The following is a 24515-nucleotide window of genomic DNA, read 5'->3' as shown; positions in this document are numbered from 1 at the left end:
TCCTGCGCGGCCCCATAGTGCTTCTCATTGCACGCTGTGTTACTTGATTCTATCTCTAAATCAGAAATTGTTGTGCATGTTGATGGAATAACGTTGGCTGTTTTGTACTTTGTAGCTTAGCACGACAGCTTTTCTTTTACTTTCCTAAAGAAAAAAAAAATAAAAGAACGCAGCGCAGCACTTTTGTTGTCGGAAGAGGAGAAGAGGAGGAAGACAAAAAACTTATTTGAGCCGATAAAAAAGAAACAACATCAAAAGCTTCGTGGCATCTTCTCATTCCAGAAAGCCGCGGGCTGCCGCTGCTGCTCGGGGCCGATTGACCAAGAATTCCTGGAGAAAGTAAAATAATAATAATAAAAAAGAATCAAGTTGCGGACTGAGCCGATGATACTGAAGCAACCAACATTAAAGCGCTGGACACATGTACGACTGGTACACGCGATTCGCATGCGACTGATCGTTACGATTGATCGTTAGGACCCGTTTTGGCGTCGATCGCTGGTCGGAGGAGGCTCACGACGTGCGTCTGGCAAGCCAGATGCAGTCGTGCCATCGTTGCAATCGTCGTGAGGCCACAGCCAATGAGAGCCCGCTGAGCCCCAACCCCCCGCAACCGGCGTGCGTTGCTCTGGTCGGCTCGGGTGTTGGAAAGTTTAGGCTTAGCATCCTGGCGGATATTTGATTGCCGCTATCTGTGTAACTGCGAATGACAATCCGTAACACAACTTTTCACCACACTATCATCCCTTTTCTCGCATAAGCTACTTCTTTTTAGCGATCAGATTGATTCAGAAGAGCAGCGACAAGCGCGGTTGCTACCGTGGTCTGCGCCGGTTCGAGCCGCTGAGTGTGCCGAGCTGGCAGGCGCGACCGGCGTGTGCGCGGACTGTTTCCGAAGGCAGAAAACACTTCGCGATTGCCTGTTTTATCAATTTCTTGCGAACAAACGCGCGGAATCTCCAAATTCAGCTCAGCGATCGTCGTAGTTGAACATCTGCGTAGCCTGTTTCGATGTTTCCGCGACCGGTCGGCGCACCGTCTGCCGCGCGATCTGATCGCCGCTTTTAAAATAAGCCCTGATAACAATCCCAAGCACAATTTTTCACCACACTAACACCTACTTTCTCGCATGTGGAACTTTTTAGCGATCAGATTGATTCAGAAGAGCAGCGACAAGCGCGGTTGCTACCGTGGTCTGCGCCGGTTCGAGCCGCTGAGTGTGCCGAGCTGGCAGGCGCGACCGGCGTGTGCGCGGACTGTTTCCGAAGGCAGAAAACACTTCGCGATTGCCTGCTTTATCAATTTCTTGCGAACAAACGCGCGGAATCTACAAATTCAGCTCAGCGATCGTCGTAGTTGAACATCTGCGTAGCCTGTTTCGATGCTTCCGCGCAGGTATTGCCATCTCTCGACCGGTCGGCGCACCGCCCGCCGCGCGCCGCGGGGGTCGGTCAGCGTATACGCTTGCATCGCGGCAGATATCTGATCGACGCTTTTAAAATAAGCCCTGATAACAATCCCAAGCACAATTTTTCACCACACTAACACCTACTTTCTCGCATGTGGAACTTCTTTTTAACAATCAGATTGATTCAGAAGAGCAGCGTCAAGCGGTTGCTACCGTGGTCTGCGCCGGTTCGAGCCGCTGAGTGAGCCGAGCTGGCAGGCGCGGCCGGCGTGTGCGCGGACTGTTTGCGAAGGCAGAAAACGCTTCACGATTGCCTTCTTCATCCATTTCTTGTGAATAAATAAGGGGAATCTACAAATTCAGCTTAGCGATCGTCGTAGTTGACCATAGAGCAAAAACAGTGGGCGGAGCGACGCCGACGACGCATCGTACACGCGCATCGGGTCATGTGTCTCAAATTCACGTGTACGACAAGTCGTGGCAACAGTCGTAACGATCCGTCGCATGCGAATCGCGTGTACAAATCGTGCATGTGTCCAGCGCTTAAGGCCTCCTGGTGAGTCTGAAATACACTGCATCAACGTGCACAACAATGTCTGATTTAGGGATGTAATCAAGGAACAGAACTTGCAGGGAGGAGGAGGAATAAACGTGTATCTGAAGCATAGTTGGTCGTGATCTGAAGTTGTCAGCCCGGGGGAAGAGTCCTCATTCCAGGACCCCTTGAGTCCGTTCGGCTACTTGGGCTCGCTGTACCACCAAAGCTGGTCGTCAGGGTCCGAGCTGGACAGTGCCCTCTCCCAGTGCTCAGGGGGGGGGGGAGGCAGGGGGGGGGACAGACATGCTCGCGCTCCCGGTGCCCGTGCCGCCGAGCAGTGAGGACGTGTTCTTCTTCGCTCCGTGATTTCGGCGACTCGAACTACGGTTTTCGTACCCGTGTCTAGTGTTTCGCGCCACTATGCGGCAGTTCCTTTAGGAACTAGCCCAGATAGACTGCGCGAAGATGTCTACGGGCGGCAGCCTGCCCCCGCCTTCGACCAGCGCATCGACCGCGCGGGAGCACATGTTACGTCGTCGCTCGAACAGTTTCGGGTGCTCCCGCAGCCTCGCGAGGCTCATGGCCTCCTACAAGGACATTCTTCAGCAGCAGCAGCGTGCCCAGCAGCTAGTGGGGATGCTTCAAGGCAAGCCTGCATCTGTGCTCGTCGCGCACCACGCCGAGCCGACCCAGGTTACGGCCGATGTTTGCGCTGCCACACCACCCCCCATGTGTGTCGGTGCTGTGAACTATTCGCAAGAAAACCCCGCCGCAACCATGGAGGAGCCAATGGATGAGACGGCGCTCCTCAAGCGCCCGCGGGACGTCTCGGATGGCTCGGATGATGAGCGCGGGGCCAACGACGCCATGCCGAAGGAGAATGGCCGAGTGGCGGCCATTGCTCGTTCCTACAAGCGCCGGGGCCGGCTCGGGGAAGCCGTCGATGCGTCACGAGCCCATGTGACCACCGCGGCCATCCTTGCCCCTCTCCCGTCAGATGACATGGATTGTCCGGATGAGCTTCCACCGGCTTCCGCCCCCCCTCCCAGTGGCGCCACGAGCCACCGTGCATCGGCGTTCGCCTCAAGCACCACCGCCGCTGCCTTCCCTGCTGATCCGGCTGACGCGCAAGATGGCGGCACCCAGGATAACAAACAGCCGAGTGGGCCCTTCCCCATGGAGACCGCGACCTGCGGCGGCTCTTCAGGCGAATCCTCGGCATCGGAACTTTACCCCGGACATCGTGAAGGCCAGTGGACCATCCAGCAGAGCAAGGCAGTACGACGGAAGGCCAGGAAATTGGCCGCTCGGCGCCCGATTGCGCAGCCGGCCGCCGGCACCTGCCTGTTCCGTCCCACAGACCGAGCCGCCTCCTTCCTCACGGCATCGAGGGAGGTCATCGCCCGTGAGCTCGCCGCCACCCCCGGGGTGTCCCAGGTTAGAGTGAACACCCGGCTGAACGTGGTCGCGGTTGACGCTGAGACGGACGAGTGTTTGGCTGCCCTCCTGGCCACTCAGAGTGTGGCTGGGATTGCTGTCCGAGCCGGCCGCCCCGCCAGCCGAGGCACGAGCCGCGGTCTCGTTTTTGGTGTCGACCGTCAACTCACCGTCGAGGAGATCCAGGCCAACATCGACTGTGAGGTGGCGGTGAGGGGTGTGGCACGGAAGGCTGATGGGGCTGTACTGATCACGTTTGCGGCCCCTTGCCCTCCCCCGTTTGTGGCTGTGTACAAGCTGCTGCTGCCTGTGCGTGGTTGTCGGCCGCGGCCCACGCAATGTGCGCGCTGTGGTCGACTGGACCATGTGACAGCCTGCTGCAAGGACAAACAGAGGTGTGCTCGCTGCGGTGGGGGCCACACCGCGCAGCAGTGTCCTGCCTCTACCCCACGCTGCACCAATTGCAGTGGCCCGCACCCCGTCACCGACCCCCGCTGCCCCCGCTGGCAGCACGAACGCAAGGTTGTCACAGCCATGGCACGCGCACCACAGCCAGTACCCCGAGCGGAGGCCGCAGCGTCAGTCCGCACTGAACAGCCACCAAGCTACGCGGAGATGGCCAGGCGACGTTCTAGCCAGCAGCAGGCCAGCCGTCAGCTGCAGCAGCGTCCTGCCACCCAGGGACGCCAGCCGCAGCAGCATCCTCCAGCTACCCAGGGACGCCAACAGCAGCCACGCAAGCCAGCCGGGCGCCCACTTGCCCAGCCGTCCGCACAAATAGGGGTGGAGCAGCTGCCTGCAGCTTCAACCGCAACCGGTCAGGACCAGTTGGTGCCCATCCTTCTTGCCCTGGTGCACAGCCTGGTGGGTCACCTGCCTACTGAGGACCCCGCACGCCTGGCGGCCACTGCTGCCCTGGCACACCTGCGCCCCCCCGCCCCCTATCATGGCTAACAGACCCTGTAGGACCGGCCAGCGGCCACGCATCTTGCAGTGGAACTGCAACCACTTGGGGCCTCGCCACGCGGAATTGGCTGAGCAGCTGCTGCGGGAGCACTTCGATGTACTGGCGCTGCAGGAGACCAACGTCTGTGGCAGCTCCCTGCGGCTTCCGGGGTACGTGTGCCACGCCAGCGCAACCAGCTGCAGCCTGCGCTCTTGCACCAGCCATCCGTGCCAAGACGCCAGCCACCCACCAGGCAAGTCCCAGGCAGCTGTCTACGTTAGGGCTGTGCTCAACAGTGCTCCAGTGAACCTGGACTCGATCGTGGATGGCCCCATGGAATGTGCCGCTGTCACAGTGCGCATGGGGTCCACGGACACCACTGTGGCCAGCGTCTACGTCCGTCCAACGCGGCCCTGGGATGCCACAGCAGTGGGACGGCTGCGGGCCCACCTGGGCCCGGACGTTGTCGTGTGCGGAGATTTTAACGCGCACAACTCAGCCTGGGGCAGCCCCCGCACCACCCGCAGGGGACGAGAGTTACTCGATGCTACCACAGCCTGCGGACTGCTCGTGGCCAACACAGGCAGCCCCACCTTCACCCGCCCTGGTCCCTTGGGCACGGTCCAGCTGTCTCACATTGACGTCACACTGGTGTCCCAGCGGTGTGCCTACACCTGGGAAACCGCCACCAGCACCTGGGGATCTGACCACTACCCCATCCTGGTCACCCCCAGGGGCGATCGCAGGCGGGCAGACACCAGGGTCTACGCCGTTACCAACTGGACCGCCTACCGCAAGGAGATGGCAGAGCGTCTGGAGGACCCAGAGCCCGATTTCCTGGCAGCTGTCGTGCAGAGCGCCAACAAGGCGACATTGCGGGGGGAGGTGCCCCTCTACACGGCACTACCGGACCTGGAGCTCCTGAGACTCCGGGCCAGGCGCAACCAGCTGCAACGGCGGGCCATCCGGAGCAGGCGTCCGGAAGACTGGACGGCGTACCGACGGGTGGATGCACAGTGCAGGAGGAGAGCCAAGCAGCGGCGGAGGCAGAGCTGGGAGTCGCTCTGCTCCTCCATGGACTCACGTAGAGATCCGGCCAAAGCTTGGAGAGTCTTCCGGGCCCTTCTCCAGCCTTCCGTCACCAACCGGCACCCCCTGCTGGCCTCCGCCATTTCCTTGCGCATCACTGAGGAGGCCTTGGCAGAGCGGCTAGCCGACCAGTTCACCCCGGCTCTACCCACCGCTGAAGTCCAGGTGCACGTGTTTCCGGTGGCCCCCCAGGACCCGCAAGTGGTGGCCATTTGCAGTGGTGACATCACACTCTGGGAGCTGCGGGCCGCCCTGGATCGATGCCCCAAGCGGCGAAGCGCCCCTGGTATTGACGGGGTGACATACCAAATGCTTCGAAACCTGGACATCACCCAGCTGCAGCCGCTGCTACAGCTCTTCAACCAGGTGTGGAGGGAGGGCAGCCTTCCACCTACTTGGCGGGTGGCCGATGCTGAAGGTTGGTAGGCCGCCCACCGAGCCTGCATCGTACCGGCCGGTCTCCCTGACGTCCGCGGCGGGAAAGCTGATGGAGAACACGATCCTGGCCCGCCTCCAGTGGATTGCTGATCGTCGGGGCGTCTTCAAGGAGCAGCAAAGCGGCTTCAGGCGCCACCGCTGCACGGCTGACTCCCTGGGAGATGTGGTGTCTATGCTGGAGCAGGCCCGCCACGACAAGGAGGTGGCCTTCTTGCTCCTGCTGGACATGAAGTCGGCCTTCGACTCCGTCCCTCACACGGCCATCCTGGACGCCCTGGACAGCATGGGCGTTTCGGGGCACCTCCGAAGATACGTGAGGGCGTTCCTGACTAACCGGACCCTGCGAGTCAGGGTGGGCCGAGCAACGAGCAGCCCAAGAGATGTCAACTCGGGGGTTCCCCAGGGGAGTGTGCTCAGCCCATTCCTTTTCAACCTCGTCCTGGCTCCACTCCCGGACTGCATCCCAGCTGGGCTTGCATTTCCAGTGGGGATGGCAGTCTATGCTGACGACATCGCCATCTGGGCGCACGGACCAACGAGGCTACTCTCCAAGGTGAAGGCGTGTCTCCAGGGGGTGCTGTGGGCAGTCGCCGCCTTCCTCACAAGCCGTGGCCTGCAGCTGTCCGAGACGAAAACGCAGGCCATGATCTTCCACTCGAGGGGCTACAGAGCACGCAAGACGACACCACCGCTCACCTTGAACGGTCAGACTCTTCCGTGGTGCACTAGCGCCAAGTATCTGGGGCTCCTGGTCGACTGCCAGTTGTCCTGGCTACCTGCGGTGAAGGCGCTTCGGAAACGCACAACGAGGGTCCACCAGGGCGTGCGGAGGATGCTGGCGCATGGACAGGGCTGCACACACACCGTGGCCCTGAAGGTGTTCCACGGTATGGCATCGTCCGCCGTCCTCTATGCTCTGCCTTTAGTGCAACTCAAGCCGCGCCGGTGGGAGGAGCTGGAGGTGGATCAGCGCCGGGCTATCCGCCTCTGCTTGGGCCTTCCGAGCACATCTCCGGTGGCGGCGACATACACGGAGGCAGGCTTCTGGCCCATCCAGATGCGGGCCCTGCAGGTGGGTCTCCACCACATCCACCGCCTGCAGGGCACACCTGACGGCGTGGCACTCCTTGAGCGCTACCGCAGCCGGCCCAACTCTCGGATGGGCATGCTGCTCAGTACGTACGAGAGCCACATCGCGTTGCCGCAGCGGCCACGCCTGGAGCCACCACCCCCAGGCACGGGGCAGGCTCTACGCATTGTCACCACATTGCCGGGGGTCCGTAGTAAGAGGTCGACTCCACCCCAGGCTGTCCACCAAGAGGTGGCTGCCCTGCTGCAGGGCGACGCTGCCGGACATCTGCAAGTGTACACGGATGGATCTGTACAACAGTCGATGGGCAGAGCCGGAGCCGCCTGCACGGCCCTAGAACTCGGCACCAGCCAGGTGTGCAGCCTGCCCTTCCCTGCCTCATCCACCCACGCAGAGCTGGCTGGACTTCACTTGGCTGCAGATCTTCTTCTCAAGCAGGGCACCCAGGCCCGGGGGGCCATCATCCTGACTGACTCACGGTCTGCCCTCCTCCGTCTGCGTGCCGCCGACCAGCCAGCCAGCTCTAGCGGCTACGTTGAGCGGTCGCTGGCGGCCAAGCTTCATGCGGTGGAAGCGCAGGGGTGTCCACTGCGACTTCACTGGCTGCCATCGCACGTGAACATCACGGGCAACGAGGTTGCAGACGCCTTGGCCAAAGGTGCTGCTCGCCAGGCAGGGGTTCCAGCCTCCCGGGATGTGGTGTCATTTGACGCTGCAAGGACTATCCTGGCACGAGTGGTGGAGGCCAAGCATCCAGATGCCCGAGTAGTCAGTGGGCAGGCCCCACGGGTCTTGCCCGGACGCATTAGCAGAGACGCCCGGTCGCTCCTTCTTCGCCTGCGGCTCAATTGCTGCAACGTGGGAGCGCGCTTGCACCACCAAGGCCGCCGAGCATCCCCCACCTGCGCCGACTGCCCAGAGCCCGAGACGCTAGAGCACTTGCTGTGCTCTTGCCCGCAGCACGACACCGCAAGGACACAACTCCGGGCCGAACTCCAGCGACTCGGTGCCCCAAGCCACAAACTAGAAGACTTCCTGTTCCCCACGGGACCGGACGCCATCCGACGGGAGGTCTTCCAGCACCTAGTCAACTTCCTGGTTACAACAGGACTAGCACTGCGTTTGTAGCCATCGAGTCATGGACTAAACGAACGCGATATAGGCTATCTCCCACTCTCCTAACGCTCTCCTCTTCCCCCTTCTCTCTTCCTATCCTTTGAAGCCCCAATCCCCTTCCCTGGACTGGGTCGTATGAGGGTGAACTCCCCGTTGAGTTCAACAATATCCCCAGGCCTTTTCTCTTCCCTCCTTTGTTAATAAATCACCACCACCACCACCCAGGCAGGGGGGGGGGTGTAGGTGGGGGTCCTTATCACAGCCCCACATGATATGGTAGAGGGTGCCCGGAGCCTCGCAGAAGCGGCTTTGCGAGGAGTACTGGGTGGGGGCCAGAATGTGGGCTCTAGTGGGATGGGGAAATGTGTTGGTTTGAATGCCTCGGAGGTGGCGCTCTTGTTCTTTGGTGAGGCTTTTGTGCGCAGAAGGATATAGCGTTCGTTCCAGACGGTAATGCTGAGTGATTTCGTGGAACGACAAGAGGGGGCAGACCTGCCACTGCTCGCCGAACTCCTGGCTTGCCCGGTGGGTCAACTCTCGGGCACGCTGACGGGCAGCTTCGTTGCCATGGAGACACGGCGGAGTGGGCTGGAGCCCAAATAATCCTTACGGGATGTCGAGGAGGCCGCCGCTCCACTCCTCGCAATTTTCACCGTGCTGTAAACCGGCTTGTGAGATGGAAATGGCCCATCTCCGTCTCCTACCGGGGCTCTGCGGCCCTCGCCACATGGAGTTTCGAGTCGGAGCATCTGAATGAGGATTAATTTACGCTTCATAATCAAGCCTCGATCGCATTAAGCCAAAGCCAACAATGTTACATTATGCCAGAGGCTTCGAAAGGTTTTGAACGTGGGTTGGGGGAGCGCTCCAGACACGATATGATGATGATGATAATGACAATATTGATAATGATTTCGTGGTGTGTGTTCGAGGTCTGAAATTTATTGTTCTTTTTCCTAACTGAAATTTTGATTACCTACGATTTATTTCAAGTAAGAGGCTTGACCCTGCAATGCCCAAACAATTAAAACTATAGATAGAAATTCGAATGCTTTATTACATTATAGTTTGATACTCAAACAATAAATAAACGTGAATTTTTTTCTCCCAGGGTGATCAGATTACGTAATGTATCAAACGCATAAAAAGTAAGTATATACTTACATATATAATGTAGGTATATAGTGCAGCATATACCCATTTACATGGAGGTATATGTGGGCCTACATATCAGGTATATAATGTGTCATATACCTGCAAAAAAGTATCATGCACCCATTGAAAGTAGATGTAGACCCACCGGGAGCGCTTATGGTGGAGGAATACATCTTTCGAACTGTATTTGGGAGTCCATGCGGGTTTTTTGAATAAGGCTTAGGAGGTATCCGAAATGACACTGGGCATTTCTTGGCGGTCGAAAGGCCCAGATGCGAGTAAAAAGATTCGAAAGATGGCGTATCTTATATGATACGTTGGGCATTACAGGGTTAATTATTATTACGTAATAATTAAGGCTATCATTTGATTGGCAAGGGACGAGCAATCGTATACCCTCCGCGTGGTTCTCGGGTGGAACTTGCAAGCGCCTTCAAGAGCGTTGTAATCGACATCGCAAGTAAAATTATTTTAAAGGAGTACTAACACTATATTTTGTAGGTGAGATAACGTGGGAGATAGATTGGTGTGAATTACACGCATAGTGCATCATCTGCAAAATATCAGCGGCAAATACAGCCTAGAACATCTTTGGAATCAATTTTAAAGTGGGCGTAACGCAACCGAGCAGCCAGCGGAGGCCCTCGCGACATCCACATCTACTTGGATGTGGAGTAAATAAACAATATCCAAACACGTCACGAGATTGTGTTGGGCGCTTCCCCACTGCCGGCGCTTTCTCGCTGGCTCGCCGCTCCGATCGCTCTCGAGTTAAACGATCCGATCGTTGGCGGCGGAGACGCAGGCATTTCGTCTCATTGGGCAGCTGGCCGCGACCTAAGCTCTACAGCGATTCCAGGCGCTCTGTTTTTATTGCTTTGTGTGAAGCCGCATGGCGCGGTTCGCGTCGTCGTTGAGCGTGCGATGTTTTCGCGCCCGCGTCGACGATTAAGCGCGCGCGCGGAAGCTTCTGCCTCGCTCAGAAAATGACGCGCGTCGCGCGCAGCATTGGGAGGAGCCTGACGACTTGCGCCAGTGGTGAGGCGCGCACCTCAGGGCGGCAGTTTCGAAGCGCTCTAGACAGCCGGCTGGCTCCGCCGGGGATGTTTAAGCTTACCACCCCAGCAGATATTGAATGGGCGCTTTCACTAGCGGCGCGGATGATGTATTATAGTACCGTTTTCACCCACATTATGAGCTCCTTTACCGCACAAGCAACTTCTTGTGTACCTAGAGAGCGCTTAGAAGCGGTCGCTCGAGCTCCCGACGCCACTTCGCGGCCGAAGCCGCCGCCATGTTGCCGTCGCCTGCCGGGCCGCGCGCAGCGTGCGTGTGGCTACAGTGAACTAGAATATTGTGTGGCTCCGCAGCAGCGGCAGCGCGCCTGTGGCGTGCGCTCGCGAAAACGAGCTGCGGCCGAAGCCGCCGCCATGTTGCCACAGGCGCGCTGCCGCTGCTGCGGAGCCACCCGCACGCTGCGCGCGGCCCGGCAGGCGACGGCAACATGGCGGCGGCTTCGGCCGCGAAGTGGCGTCGGGAGCTCGAGCGACCGCTTCTGAGCGCTCTCTAAAATGCCGCTGAAGACACGCACGAAGTTGCTTGAGCGGTGAAGGAGCTTATAATGTGGGTGAAAACGGTACTATAAAACATCATCCGCGCTGCTACTGGATGCGCCCAAGGAATATCTGCCGGGGTGGTAAGCCTAAAAATCCCCGGCGGAGCCAGCCGACTGTCTCGAGTGCTTTGAAACCGCCGCCATGAGGCGCGCGCCTTCCCATTGGCGCAAGTCTCCAGGCTCCTCCCACTGCTGCGCGCGACGCGCGTCAAAATCTAGCCAAGGCAGATGCTGCCGCGGGCGCGGAATCGTCGACGCGGGCGTCGAAAAAACGCACGCGCAACGCCGGCGCGCGCAAATCGCGTGAAAAAACGGGCCATGCGGTTCACGCTTTAGGCGTGAACCGCATGGAGCGTTTTCTGCCCGCGAAAACGCGCCGCGCACGCCACAGGCGCGCTGCCGCTGCCGCGGAGCCACCCGCACGCTGCGCGCGGCGCGGCAGGCGGCGGAAACATGGTTGCGGCTTCGGCCGCGAAGTGGCGTCGGGAGCTCGAGCGACCGCTTCTGAACGCTCTCTAAAATGCCGCTCAAGACACGCACGAAGTTGTTTGAGCGGGAAAGAGCTTATAATGTGGGTGAAAACGGTACTATAAAACATCATCCGCGCCGCTACGGAATGCGCCCAAGGAATATCTGCCGGGGTGGTAAGCCTAAAGATCCCCGGCGGAGCCAGCCGGTGGTCTCGAGTGCTTTGAAACCGCCGCCATGAGGCGCGCGCCTCCCCATTGGCGCAAGTCGCCAGGCTCCTCCCACTGCTGCGCGCGACGCGCGTCAAAATCTAGCCAAGGCAGATGCTGCCGCGGGCGCGAAATCGTCGACGCGGGCGTCGAAAAAACGCACGCGTAACGCCGACGCGCGCAAATCGCGTGAAAAAACGCTCCATGCGGTTCACGCTTTACACTGGCCACGAAAACGCGCCGGCCATAAAAGACAGGCGCACTGAGCGCTTGCTCGATGTGCGGCCGGCGGCCGCGGCCACGAAGTGGCGCAGGCAGGCGCAGGAAGCTCGAGCGATAGCTTGTTACTGCTGCACTAAATGGCACTCGTGGCGTAAACAAAGCTGGTGATACGAGGAAATAGGTAATGATGTGATGGGAAATCGCATTAAAAATCGTCACCTGCACCTCTTACGAGAGCGGCAATCGAATATCCGCCGAAGAGTTAAGCCTAACACATCTGTAGGCAGACCGGCCGCCTGCTCCCAAGCCACTCCCAGAGCGCGTCTCCCCACCCACTGCCTCGAGTGTCGCGCGTCGCTCTCTTGATGCGGCAGCAATTTACACTCGCAGCGCCTGCATCACGACCACGGTGGCTTTTTAATTAAGCGGCTGATGAGATCAGTACGTAGGGGCATTAGCAGCGGCATAACTGCTGCCGACGCGGAATCGACAGTGCTACGGCGGCTCTGTTTTGTGATATTCGTCCGACAGTCACGTGAACGGCTTTGTTTATACAAAATCCAATCTTTCACTCACGATTCCCCTACTGCAACAGTGACGTCAAATCAGATCTCCACCACCTAGTGTGGACGTACCCACACTTTGCCAAACATCCCCCAGACAGCCTGACAAGCATTAATCCCAACACCTTACAACGTGAAGCACATACTGGAATAGACGGATCTTATTACGAACAGTTGCCGCTTTTGCAGATAAGAGTGGTCTGACGCGGGTAGTCTAACTGGGGCTGACCCTGGTGAATACTTTCAGGCCCCTATAACAAGAATCCCGTTTTTGAATACAGTCCTTGATTGGTAATTCCCTTCCTTCCATCCCTCTCCCATTCGATCAATCCAATCTTTCGCGGCACCCGCTGAACCTAAACTGCGACTGGCTGCATTAAAAACGTCTGTAGTTAAAAAGCCGTCGTGCGCTGAAGCAAATGATGCTTCCACACGTTATCAATAGGTCATTAGCTACTTATCGAAACAGAAATAAAAGATGCAATTTTTTTTGTGTCATTGTACCTTTAAGGAAATCATTTACTCTTCCCTACAGGAAGAGCAAAACTAATGATACCTGTGCCTAAGTTACCCTAAGTAACCCAGGAAATGTCCGCGAGCAGAAATCCGAGTGGGAAGACAGGGTGCGGCACGGTAGCAGCAGAGGCGTGGGGAAAAAAGACGGAGAGGGTGGTATGTCCGTGCTCGGCGCTGCAACAGAGGTGCGGGGGTGAAGGTGAGGCCTAGGGACGCCGTGTGCCGGCTGCCGCGGTGCGGGAGACGATGAAGAGAGGGGGCGTCTGCTCCGCACAGGAGCTGGGGAGAGGGAAGAGGGCGCGGTTTGGCGCGTCGGCAGCAAGAAAGGAGGTTGTACAACCTTCTTGGTCGGAAGCCAAGGCGCGGGGTAGGGTGGAGAGTGGGGTGCGTTGGCGCTCGGTGCTGCATTAGAGCCGCTGAGAGGGGGAAAGGGCGTGGCGCAGCAGCAGCCAAAACACAGGAGAGAGGTGGGAGTGTGGCGTCGAACGTGACACAGCCGCTCCCGCCGCCAATCACGCGGAAGCCACCGGCCGGCAAGACGCGGCAGTTTCGTGCATTACTTCGGACTGCGTCCCGGTCAGTCGTGCTGTGTTCCGTGAACGTGGGCAACCTGATGAAGTTGAAACAGCTTTGTTGTGTAATCCACCACCATATGAATGGTTCGGCCCACCAATTTTAGATGCAAAGCATCCCTTAGTCGACCCTCCGTCGTCCGGCGTCCGCACCCCTCCTCTTCTCCACACCACCTGTGCGCTACCGCGCGCTGCTCCTCCTCTCAGTCACGCACATGCACGCTGCTGCTCCTCTCCACTCCCTCTGCTCTGCAAATAAACCCGTCCGCGCTCCGCTCACTTGCTCCTTCGGTACTGCACGTCCGATGACTGCAAACAGACGCCAACGATTTCGTCAGCGAACTGGCTGGCAGACCTTCAACTAGTGCCAGCCAGCACACTGTCAGAACCGCGAGCACATCCGAAGACAAGGCTGCACAGAGGAGAGCTCGCGACGCCGAACGTAAACGGCAGCGTTGAGCAGCGGATTCCCGGCTTCGAGAACGAGAAGCCGCTTTGAAACGCCAGCGGCGAGTAGCTGATCCAGATGGCGTCCGGCAACGTGACAACGCTTTGAAATGCCAGCGTCGAACGGCGGATTCCTCGCTTCGAGAACGAGAAGCCGCAAAACGTTCCCCACTACTCGATAAATAAAGAAGACATTTAATATGCTACTACACGTGTCTTTACTCTAACAACCAATTAACACGCTACTACTCCACAGCTTTGCATCCCCTCAGGGTTCCCACGTGGGAAGATGGTGTAATTTTTTTGGAGTGCAGGCACCGGCAGGAATTGCTTGTTTCAGTATTTGTGCCTTCAAAGCTTATACTAACACCAACCACACGTTCTATGATTTGCAGCCACTACACAGAGATGCACTCAAGGGACGAAAGGAAGTTTGTTGTTCGTGATGACAAACTGAGGGAGCTCCTTGCTTTTTACCAGGCGAGCCACAAGCCCTGCAGCAGTGAGTTCAAGGGGGAGGGAACAATGCTCTACATAACAAGAAGATGCTCCGACAACACTGAGAAGTGGCGAAGTCAGCCCATGTTCGGCAACGTTCCTGTTGGGAACTTTCTGCTCGCAGGAGCAATCCTAAGGCAAAAAAAGCCTTATAGGTGTCTAATCTAACGCGAAAAGTGACCGTAGTCATCGTCGTCATACCAAAACGGTACAAAAATAGCCACTGCTGTGAAGGAAAAATTAGGTTCTTGTGGGAGTTGAACCTGGGAACCCGGGGCAAGGTGAAAGTTGAGGCTGTAGGCAAGTGGAGCTTCTACTATCACGAGAGGGCCTATTTGTTTTTAGCAATGAGAAACATGAGCATCTATCGTTTATTTATGCCACCATGCAGTATGTCACCTTGCTAAGCCTAAACACAGCTCTAAAACATCAGGTGTTCTGAAAGAAAATCAGATGTGTATACCCAGAGGCACCATGTAGGCAGGGACACGCGCATGCATCACTGACAACCACATGTCCACTAACAAAGAAGAAACTCAGATCCCCTTATGTGCTTAAAGAAATCCTTGCTTACAATGCACGGGCAAACGTTCTCACATATGTGTATATTCAGCTACCAGCAAGTTTAGAAATTGTTGCCAATAAACTGTTATTCTGCTTGATATGTGTTCGCGTTACTATCCACAGACAGCTTATCAAAACTGATGGACATGAAAAAAGAAAACACCCGTGTGTCGAAATTTTGCCGATTGTTAAAGATCTTCAGCTGGTTAGTATTTGTCTGGAGCCCACTAGTGCTGTCCGCCTCACAGCCCAGGTATAGCTTCGCCACACTAAACCACCAGAATCTGAATTTGAATTTACTTTATCTAAACTCTGAGGAGTCTTCTACTTCTAACAGAAATGGGACAGCACATGTGGAGTGTGAAGACAACCAAACATTTTTTCCACACACATCTCTCACTCTAGGCTAGAACGGTCCTCATTTGAATGAGAATAGGGCAGTTTATCCCATAGTAAGTGTACAAAGCCAAGTTAGGTGTGGTAAGAAACCAAGGTGAAAATGTCTCACCAGTTTGCAAGTTGGTATGTCAATCTTTATGCTTACTAGTTTAGTTGTATGTACAGAACTGCGTCAAAGAAATGTTTTCATTTGAAGCTTTCCCAGACCAATAATTATTTGGTTTGACATTTTAATTCAAATTTACATCTGTTTCAGGCAGAAAACCCATTTTTGGAAGTCAGTGTCATTGTCGTGCAGAATGCTGAGTGATACCTTCACCGCACAACTTGCGTGCACTGCAAACAATGCGTTGTTTTTGCTACAGTGAGGCCTTGAAAGCTGTCAAACTGAAATTGCATTCCAGTGTTTTTGACAGCTCTGAATTAATACAGAGAATAAAAATGTCTCAAAAATTAAAAAAAAAAATGTTTCAGTAACAGTTGGCATATGAAATTTTGCAAACTACGAGATCACAGTTATGTCACTGACAATGACTTTGCACATTCTGCAATAAAATCTTGAAGAATGGCCGAAAAGTCTGCTGCTCTGTCATTACAACTGAAATTGTAATCATCCGTGGTGGCTGCTTTTTTGATGGAGGCGAAAAGCGGAAATGCCTGTTTGTCAAGATTTCGGCGGACGTTAAAGATCACGAGCGGTCGAAATTAATCCGGAGCCCTGCATTCCGGCACGCCTCACGGTTTAGGTGTATCTTCTGCACGTTAAACCCCGCAATCAATCAATCAAAATTCAAATAATGAGTAAAAAGAAAAAAAATAAAGATAAATGTGCACAATTTCGATAATGGTTCATGCCTAGGATCAACAACAACAAAAAGAACACGTCTTAGTATTACGGCACCTTCACAGCTGCACCTGTTTCAGCTGCAAACATTAAACAGGAGGTGCCAAAAAGTTGAACTTTGTTGTTACAACATAATGTCCTTTTCTTTTTATTTCTTTTTTCAGCTTCATGACAAGTGGCGAGCACAAATGGTCCGAAGGTTTGGAGGTGCAGAAATCAACCTAGCAGGTGACACAGGATACAACCTGCCTGGTTACTGTGCAAAATCCTGAACATGTGCTGTGCTGGGCACTTCAAAACTGATAACAGTTGGAGAGGCACTAAGTGATAGCTATGCAGCTAGGGCAAAACGCAGGAATTTCTTTATGAAGGAGCCTCGAAGAAAATACAACTCTGTTTTAATTTGAAAGAACTAGATCTTTGTAACTCACTCAGCTCTATTCAAGCCATGAAAGAGTTTTTTTTTTTAACAAAAAAAAATGCAAGAAATACTGAAAAACTGTCCAATTTTGCACTATACTCGGTGACAACTTAAGAACGGCACCGGAAGTTGCCGCTGTGCCTTATCACCGTAGCCGGATGTTTCTCCGCGCGGTGCAAGTAGGGCGTTACTGGGAATATTTTGAACATGGTGTGAGCCGTTCCCGTGATTTTTTTGGCTTAATGTGCTTATAAGCGACTCCAGTGACGACAAACAAACTGCGTGAGACAAGGCAGACGATATCGCGCATTCATAGCAAACCCCTTTCAAAACGCGCGCGCACTGACTTCACGGGTCCGGCGCTTTGGTGGAGTCATACACTACATGAGGTGGTGCCATTCTTGAGTTGTAACCGAGTATACAATGTTGTATAATATGGTCAAGAGTGACGTCATAGGGGCCAGCACTGAAAACATAATAATTAGTTTGTCAACTGCATGTTAGCATTTGAATGATACTATTAAACAGAACTAGTGGCCCCACTACAGTCACCCAGTCATGTTTGGTTGGTGGCCACCAGTCGTTCTGTGATGTCAGAGAAAAATCTCCGGAAAGTGGCTGGGTAGGTGTCACGGCTTCACAAGTTTCCTCTAATATCTCGATTATTTGTTTGAAGGCTGATGTGCAATTGGTACCATTGTTATCATGACAAAGCAGTCTTTTTAATGATACGAACTTGTATTTCATTTTCTTGGCCCCCTTAAGAGGGGAAGACAGCTGTTAAAACAGCTTCCTTTAATTTTTAAGTAAACTCTGTGGATCTTCTCAGTCTTGCCGCTTCTTTCCCACTGATTTCAAATACGCTATTATTTTTTTAGTAAGTCAATGAGTTACCAAGATAATTAGAGACAGTAATTTCTGGAGGAACAGTGGACAAAACTGTTGGCCATAAAACTGTAATCTTTATATTTTCCAATACTATGAACCCTGGTGAATGCAATAAGAAAATTTGTTTTTTTGATGCACCGCCCGGTACTAATTTTACACATCATTCAATCTTTGTGGCACCACTGACAAGGAACCATTTCGAATGCCCATTTCAAACGCCAAATTTAATCAACTGTAAAATTAGTTCCAAGCAGTGCATCAAAACAAAAAAACAATTCTCTTTTGCACTCACCCGGGTCCATAGTATTGTAAAACATAAAGATCGCAGTTTTATGGCTGGCACTGTTTTGCATACGTGCCAACTCTCCCGAATTGTCCGGGAGACTCCCGAATTTTGACCTAATCTCCCGATTGTACAAAAGCTATCTCGAATCTCCCGAAAAATGACCACCACAGTAGAAGCTTTTTTTTTTTTTTTTGAATCGCGCACGTACGTCAGTCTTTCCTGCTGTGACAGTTGTGGTGTTGCGGGAGGGCACTCGCCACTACACTTCTAGTTTATTGTAACCTTACCGTAGAGTACCCCTAAGTATATTCTAGGTACTATAGACTGCTATAGAGTACCGCGCATCTGGGCGAAGGCCGGCCGCGAGACACGCTCGCCACCATACCGAAAGAAGGCGAGGGAAATGGTACCACAACTTTCGCATCTCTCTGTCATAGCTGACGTTCCACGCATAGTTTTGGCATGAAGCGTTGATGCGAGTACTTTGAGAGTGTCTGCAATAATGCGGCGTGTTGTCAACTTGAAATTTGTAGCAACACCGGTCACTTCGGATTGCCAATTGCCAATGGAGATCGGTTGGTTCGGTGGTAGGGGGCATGCGCGCCGCGGCGGCGGCGCCGATCGAGGCAGTTGTGGCCGTGTGTGCGGAAATCTGTTGCGAGCGACCTCCGCAAGGATCGCTAGCTACCACCTCTGAAAACAGGTCTTTCATGAACGCGGCAGGCAGGCAGGCATCTTGCTATAGGAGTTGTTGTTTAGAGCACGACCGGGTTTGGAGAAAGTGCGAGCGCATTTTGTACGCTAGGCCTACGCCACCTGCCTAGGCGTCAGTTGCATATTTTCCCAAGTTCAGTTTTAAGATCGATGGCGCTGTCAAAAGCAAAGTACTTGCAAGTATTTCTGGACCCATACACAGCTGAGTTTCCGTGCTTCGTGACTTCGCGAAAAGAACAAAGCAGTTCAAAATAAGCATCCTTACCCTTTTCTGATGTCAATCTCTAGTCTCAATAATTTGCAAAAAAAAAAATCCCTTTTTCTCCCCCCCCCCCTCCCCCTTCTGCTGCGGTCTTCCGAATTTTCATGTTGCTAGGTTGGCAGGTATGGTTTTGTCTATTGTTCCTATGAAAATGGCTAATTATCTCTAATTATCTTTGTAACTAATTGACTGACTCAAAAAATAATGGAATATCTGTAATCAGTGGAAAAAAGGCAGCAAGATTGACAAGTTTCACAGAGTTTACTTCACAATTAAAGGAAGCTGTTTTAGGAGCCTTGGGTCCCCTTAAAGGGATCCTGCAACACTTACAACCGACTATTTGGAATGCATGTTTGGATAAAGTCTATTGTCTCAGGAATCTCCTCCCGCCAGAATTATTAAAATCCGTTCAGTATCACCGTAGATACGCGCGATGAAAAATCGCGCATAATCGTTCCCTCTCAACTCAGCGTGGATTACGCGGCCAAGGCTGCGCGCTCTCTCCCGGAGAGGGGGGAGCCTCTTGACGTTCTCTTTTGGAGCCTTCAATATGTCATGGGCCGGCAGGTTTCCTCTTTATCTCGGCAACGCGGAGTCGCTCGTTTCCGGTGCAGAAGGAGCGGTGCGGCAATTCAGGCATAGTTGCCTTCATGTGGGTTATCCGACTGTTGTGTTTTCGGATACCTGCTTTCGCTACCGTGCGTTTCATCGTGCAATGGACCCAGCTCTGCGAGCGCGGCTCGAAGCGGCGAGCGCAGACATGGGTTTCGACCCGTATGCGGACACTCCTCGCCACAAAGTCAGGAAAAGAGCCGGCGGCGGTCGCCCGGAGCCACCCCACCAGGCCGACGACGACATGCGGTGGTGCTTCGTTGGCGAAGTGGCGCCCATAAACGTAAATGTATCGCGGAGCATCCGACGGCGTTAGTCCGATGAGCCGCAACCAAATTTGCCGCGGCTCTGGTTCTTCGCTGTATCCACGGCCAACGACGGAACACCGTTAGCACCTATCCTTTTCACTGCTCATTGCAAGCGCACTCACGGTGTACAGTGTACTCACGGCACAACCGCGGGAACGTTCACAGCCACAGTACGCGCCGTCGACGGAACTCCGTTTGCTCGAAACAGGGCAACTCATACGCTCGCAAGCGCTCGCGCAGACTCGCTGAACGCCATTTTTCGAACCACAAACACCAAGCAGGTTGCCAGAGGTTGCGGCCTAGATGAGTTTAGTGCACAGCGTCACCGCCGGCAGCGGATTGCACCGGAAACACGAAGGGAAAAGATCTTTTTTGCCATTTTGATTATCTTAACTGTGACGTCAACAGCACGGCCCGAGTGACGTCCCTTAGGCCATGCCAGAGCTGCATAATGAGGAAAATAGAAAGGAGCGCGGTTGGTTTTTCCGCGTCTTTCACAGCGATTTGCGCGGTTACCGCTTCACGTACACGTGTAATATTTGGCTCAGGTATTCCTGGGGGTGTAATCTAAATGTCGCGCAGGTTTACTTGCACTGCTCAAACAGTGTTGCAGGGTCCCTTTAAAGAGACCCTGCAACACTCTTTGAACAGTGCAAGTAAACCTGCACAACATTTAGATTGCACTGCCAGGAATACCCGAGCCAAATATTACACGTGCACGTGAAGAGGTGAGCGCACAAACCGCTGTGAAAGACTCGGGAAAAACCAACCACGCTCCCTTCGATTCTACTCATTATGCACTCCTGGCATGACCTAAGCAGCGTCACTGCGGCCATGGATGTCCTATTGGGTGGCACTGGTCAACTTCGCGGCTTATTTCTCGTATTTCCTGTGACGATCCGCCGGCTGTGTACCAACCTCTTCTGTGCATAAACCTGTACGCACAGTTTTGGTGTTTCTTTTGTGTTTTGAGTATGCGTGCAGCTTGAGTAACAAACTCAATACTCCCCTTTCAACGAGACCACTGGATGAAAAACGTTTATACCTTCAAAAATGCCCTACCAGCCTGAGCGCGCACTTGCCAGCAGGCAGCCATGCCTGCTTTTTTGTGGCACCAGACCGGAAATAGACCCCTCCACGTTGCAGAAAGAAGAAGAAAACTCCCCGGCATGTGATACATTGAAGGCCACCTGAGAGAACGCCGGGAGCTGCCCTCTTCTCCGGGAGAGAGTGCGCAGCTTTCTTCGCATTGTCTGCGGTCGAGTTGAGAGGGAACAATTATGCGTGATTGCTCATCGCGCGTAGTTTCAGTGATATAGTGAACGGATTTTCAAAATCCTTGCGGGAGGAGATTGGTGGGACAATAGACTCTACCCCAGAATACATTCCGAGTAGTCGATGGTAAGTGCTGCAGGGTCCATTTTAAGGAACTTCTGCAGGCAAAACCAGTGCCAGATGAAACCCTATTTTAAGGTGTGGCACATTGCTGGGGGTGTGTGCAGCCATTAGCCATAACATAGTGAGTACATGACTGCTGTGACATTGTTCTTCTCAGGGCTCAAGAGCAGCATAAAGGATGCCCACAGGCCCCAGGGCTACGGGAGAACGAAGCCTTGGGGTCAGTCCATCACAAACTGCCTCTGCTGGATGGCTGAGGGACTCTTTATCGAGTTACTGCACAAGCCGCTCGAAAGCAAGGTGCGTATGGCACGAGGCAATTTCCACCAAGCTAGAACAATTCTTTAGGGCGATTCTGCAAATTCTTTGAGAACAGCCCGCATAAAGTTTAGACTTCACGGTCGAAGTAAATTTCACCGGTCCTTGTGCTGTGAACAGCAACCCAACTTGCAAAATGTTGGGAAACACGCGGGAAACTTCAGCATTGCTTTGTAAAATCTTCCGCATTACACAGTGCCCAGTTTGCATCATGTGCACTCCACATCTCCTCTTGGCTGCAACTGGATGACATCACAATGCCTTAGTAACAATGCCACTGCAGCAGGTCCAGTTCTATGAGATCATGCTATGCCTCTGGAGCCTTTGCAATGGTAATAGCAGCTGCTCTTCTGGTTAGGGGAACCTGGCCCTATGATGGTATCGAACATTGTGGGATGTAGTGATCAACTCACAGTTGTAGTTTGAACATAAAAGGGAAACGGACAGGAAAGATGTACACTTGTCTATTTTTCTTATCACTTGGTAATGGTAGCGACTATAGCTCTGTGAGTAATGGACTAAACGTGGAAGGTCTGGAATTTTATCCCAGCAGGAAAACGTGGGGCTGTCCGTTTCCCTTTCATAGAAGCCCGTGCATCGGCAGCAGATGGGAATCCTGTATTGTTTAGAACTTCACTGTGAACTAGTACTAATAATGACAAGTGAATGAGGCTCGATACAATGATATAGAGTTGTCTTAGCAGCCAATTGACATACACATTTTGTTGAGATAGTTTCAGTAAAACAAGTGTTACAGCCATGTCTTTGTAGCTTTACTTTCCTCTTAGACATATTGACTGCAAACAGGAATTCTGTATTGTTTGCAAATTCACTGTGAATTAATTAGGACAATTGAATGAAGCTCACGACAGTCAACTCCCATTAATACAAAGTCTACGGGGACTGCAAAAATCTTTGAATTAACTGAACTCCCGGTTAAACAAAAAGCACAAGAACAGCATTGTTACTATTCCACAACGCATCTCCCTTCTTGATTTTGTTCAGAATCTCAACTGAATCAAGCGAATTCTCAAGCTGTTCTCATTGAATCAAGCGAATGACACAGGCTGCCGCGGTAGTTGAGACGTTGCTAAATTCGAAGCGTGATACATACACCACAAAAACTGCTCACATAATGCTGTGCGCAACAAAGAAGCTTGAGAACCTGAAAATAGAGGGATGCGTGCACTGGTCTCAACCAAACTGCCGCTTTATTGACTGTGCACTCACTGCCTTGGTTGCGATGGCAGTGACAAGTGCAGAGCACGGCAGAGTTTTGGCCCTCAAAAAGTCTTAATAAGGTTGGCTTTGCGGCAAGCCATTCTTGCTCGCGCACATGAAAGATGCACGGAACCCTAACCATATAGTGCTTTGCTTTAAAAACCGATACTACTTATAAACTGCATGCAACAAAGGTCAACAACTGACTAATAAGCGCATATCGCCACGTTTTTGTTTCGGAAGAGGTTCACCTGCACCCAACACACGTCTGGCTCATGTGCAGTCGTGGAGAACTTTCGACTCCTGAGCAACCCATGCCATCCAACCTCTTCACTCACTCCACCCTAAAATTTGTTTTATTTTCTGAGGATGGTACAAAAGCAAGGTAGCCTATCTTTGTATTGCTCAAGGGTCAATTGAAGGTGTCATCTTCTAGAAAAGCATTTTTCACTGATTTGTACGAGTTCTAGCGTATTGTTATCTGGTAATAGCAGGAAATTAGGTGCTGATAACATTTATCAGTCACTTATACCAGGTCGCATTAGGTGCATTTTTATACGTACTTGCATTATTATACGTGCAGTGTTTTTTTTTTTTTAGCTGCAACGAAAAAAAAAAAAAGGCCTCCATTACAACCCTTCATTTTGCCATTAGCTTACCTGACCTGCTGCCCACTATGAACAAGGTGACTTCTCTAATTAGAGAGCTAATTCACCTTTGTAATTAGTGTCAACAATGTGTAAATGTGTGGATGTTCAAGTTGCGAAAGTGGCAGTTCTGTGAAAAAAAATTTTCTTGGAGGGGTGACTTTGATGGTTAAAGTGGTGTTGTGTTAAGAATTAGATGACGGTTAGCGTACTACTTTTAGATATTAACTGCAAGGTTAGAGAGTGTAGTTAGAACCTCCAGCAGGTTGGTTTTTCTAGTTTTATACTAACTTAGGAGCTTAAAATTCTGATACATATATAAAAAACGGAGACTGGCGTTATTTTCAACAAAATGCTACAAACTTTACCAAAATCAGGCTGTTAGAGAGATATGGCCAAAAAAAATTACGCCCACCTCCCCTCGCGGGAACCCTGGTGTGATGCGACGCTGAAGGGGGTTCCATTGTGCGTTTCCGTTTGGTCGATTACTCGAATTGCGTGAGCAATCGTCGGCTAATGAGAGAGAGAGAGAGAGAGAGAGAGAGAGAGAGAGAGAGAGAGAGAGAGAGAGAGAGAGAGAGAGAGAGAGGGAGAGAGAGAGAGAGAGAGAGAGAGAGAGAGAGAGAGAGAGAGAGAGAGAGAGAGAGAGAGAGAGAGAGAGAGAGAGAGAGAGAGAGAGAGGCGCAGACGACCGTCAACTGAGAGAGCGGCCGGAGCGCGGCACTCCGCTTGTATGCGCAGCGCGCCCAAAGGAGAGGAAACCGCGAAAAGAGAGGGCGCTGCACATGCGCACAGCGTGCTTGCGCTGCGCGCAGTGCCGCCCACCGGCGAAGTGAGCGAGCGCGCCGCACTGCGTGCCACAGATGTTGGGGGAGAGGGCGCGCTATCACGGCGAGAGGAGGAGGGGCATTGGGCCTGATGCATGACTTCATGTGCTTTTCTGGTCAAGTTTGTTTGTCATCGCACCGCTAATTTATAAGTACATCTAAAAAATCAAGGGAACTACTCATGTCAGGTCATTTCATATTGTTCTTGGTCATGACGATGGTTGGTGGCTGTTTATGTGGTCTTTCATTCTAAGGCTAGTCGATTCGTCACGCCTCACCCCAGGGGTTCCGGTAGGTTGTTAGGTTTCATAGTTATTTAATACGAGCAAACGAATAATTTTTAATATATTGCATAAAACAGTAGGTGCATAATTGATTTGTAGAAGAGTCTGCATATCACAGAGAGCGATGCAGTTATACCTACGTGAGGTACTCATGCTTGATGTTTGCACTGGGAATGCAACATTATTTTTGTGGGT

At 53.0% G+C, this 24515-nt stretch overlaps 1 protein-coding gene across 4 annotated transcripts in view; it reads left to right on the top strand.

Annotated features, from left to right (window-relative positions):
• The window catches only part of LOC144150106 (uncharacterized), a 210695-nt gene that overhangs the window by 171795 nt on the left and 14385 nt on the right, over positions 1 to 24515 (top strand). For 2 of the 4 annotated variants that reach the window (XM_077681920.1, XM_077681919.1), the window contains exon 4: positions 21181 to 21323. In XM_077681920.1, coding sequence (XP_077538046.1) covers positions 21202 to 21323 — 122 coding nt within the window. In that variant the 5' untranslated portion in view covers positions 21181 to 21201. Of the gene's footprint in view, positions 1 to 282; positions 413 to 14222; positions 14332 to 16298; positions 16363 to 21180; positions 21324 to 24515 lie in introns of those variants that run through there. The other 2 variants (XM_077681921.1, XR_013318432.1) reach the window with 2 other exon arrangements.

Source organism: Haemaphysalis longicornis, unplaced genomic scaffold (assembly GCF_048455015.1).
Source record: "Haemaphysalis longicornis isolate Haplotype H1 unplaced genomic scaffold, Haemaphysalis longicornis Haplotype H1 scaffold_8, whole genome shotgun sequence".
Lineage (NCBI taxonomy): Eukaryota > Metazoa > Arthropoda > Arachnida > Ixodida > Ixodidae > Haemaphysalis > Haemaphysalis longicornis.
The sequence above is the reverse complement of the archived record's forward strand: the minus strand, read 5'-3'. Positions and strand labels throughout refer to the sequence as shown.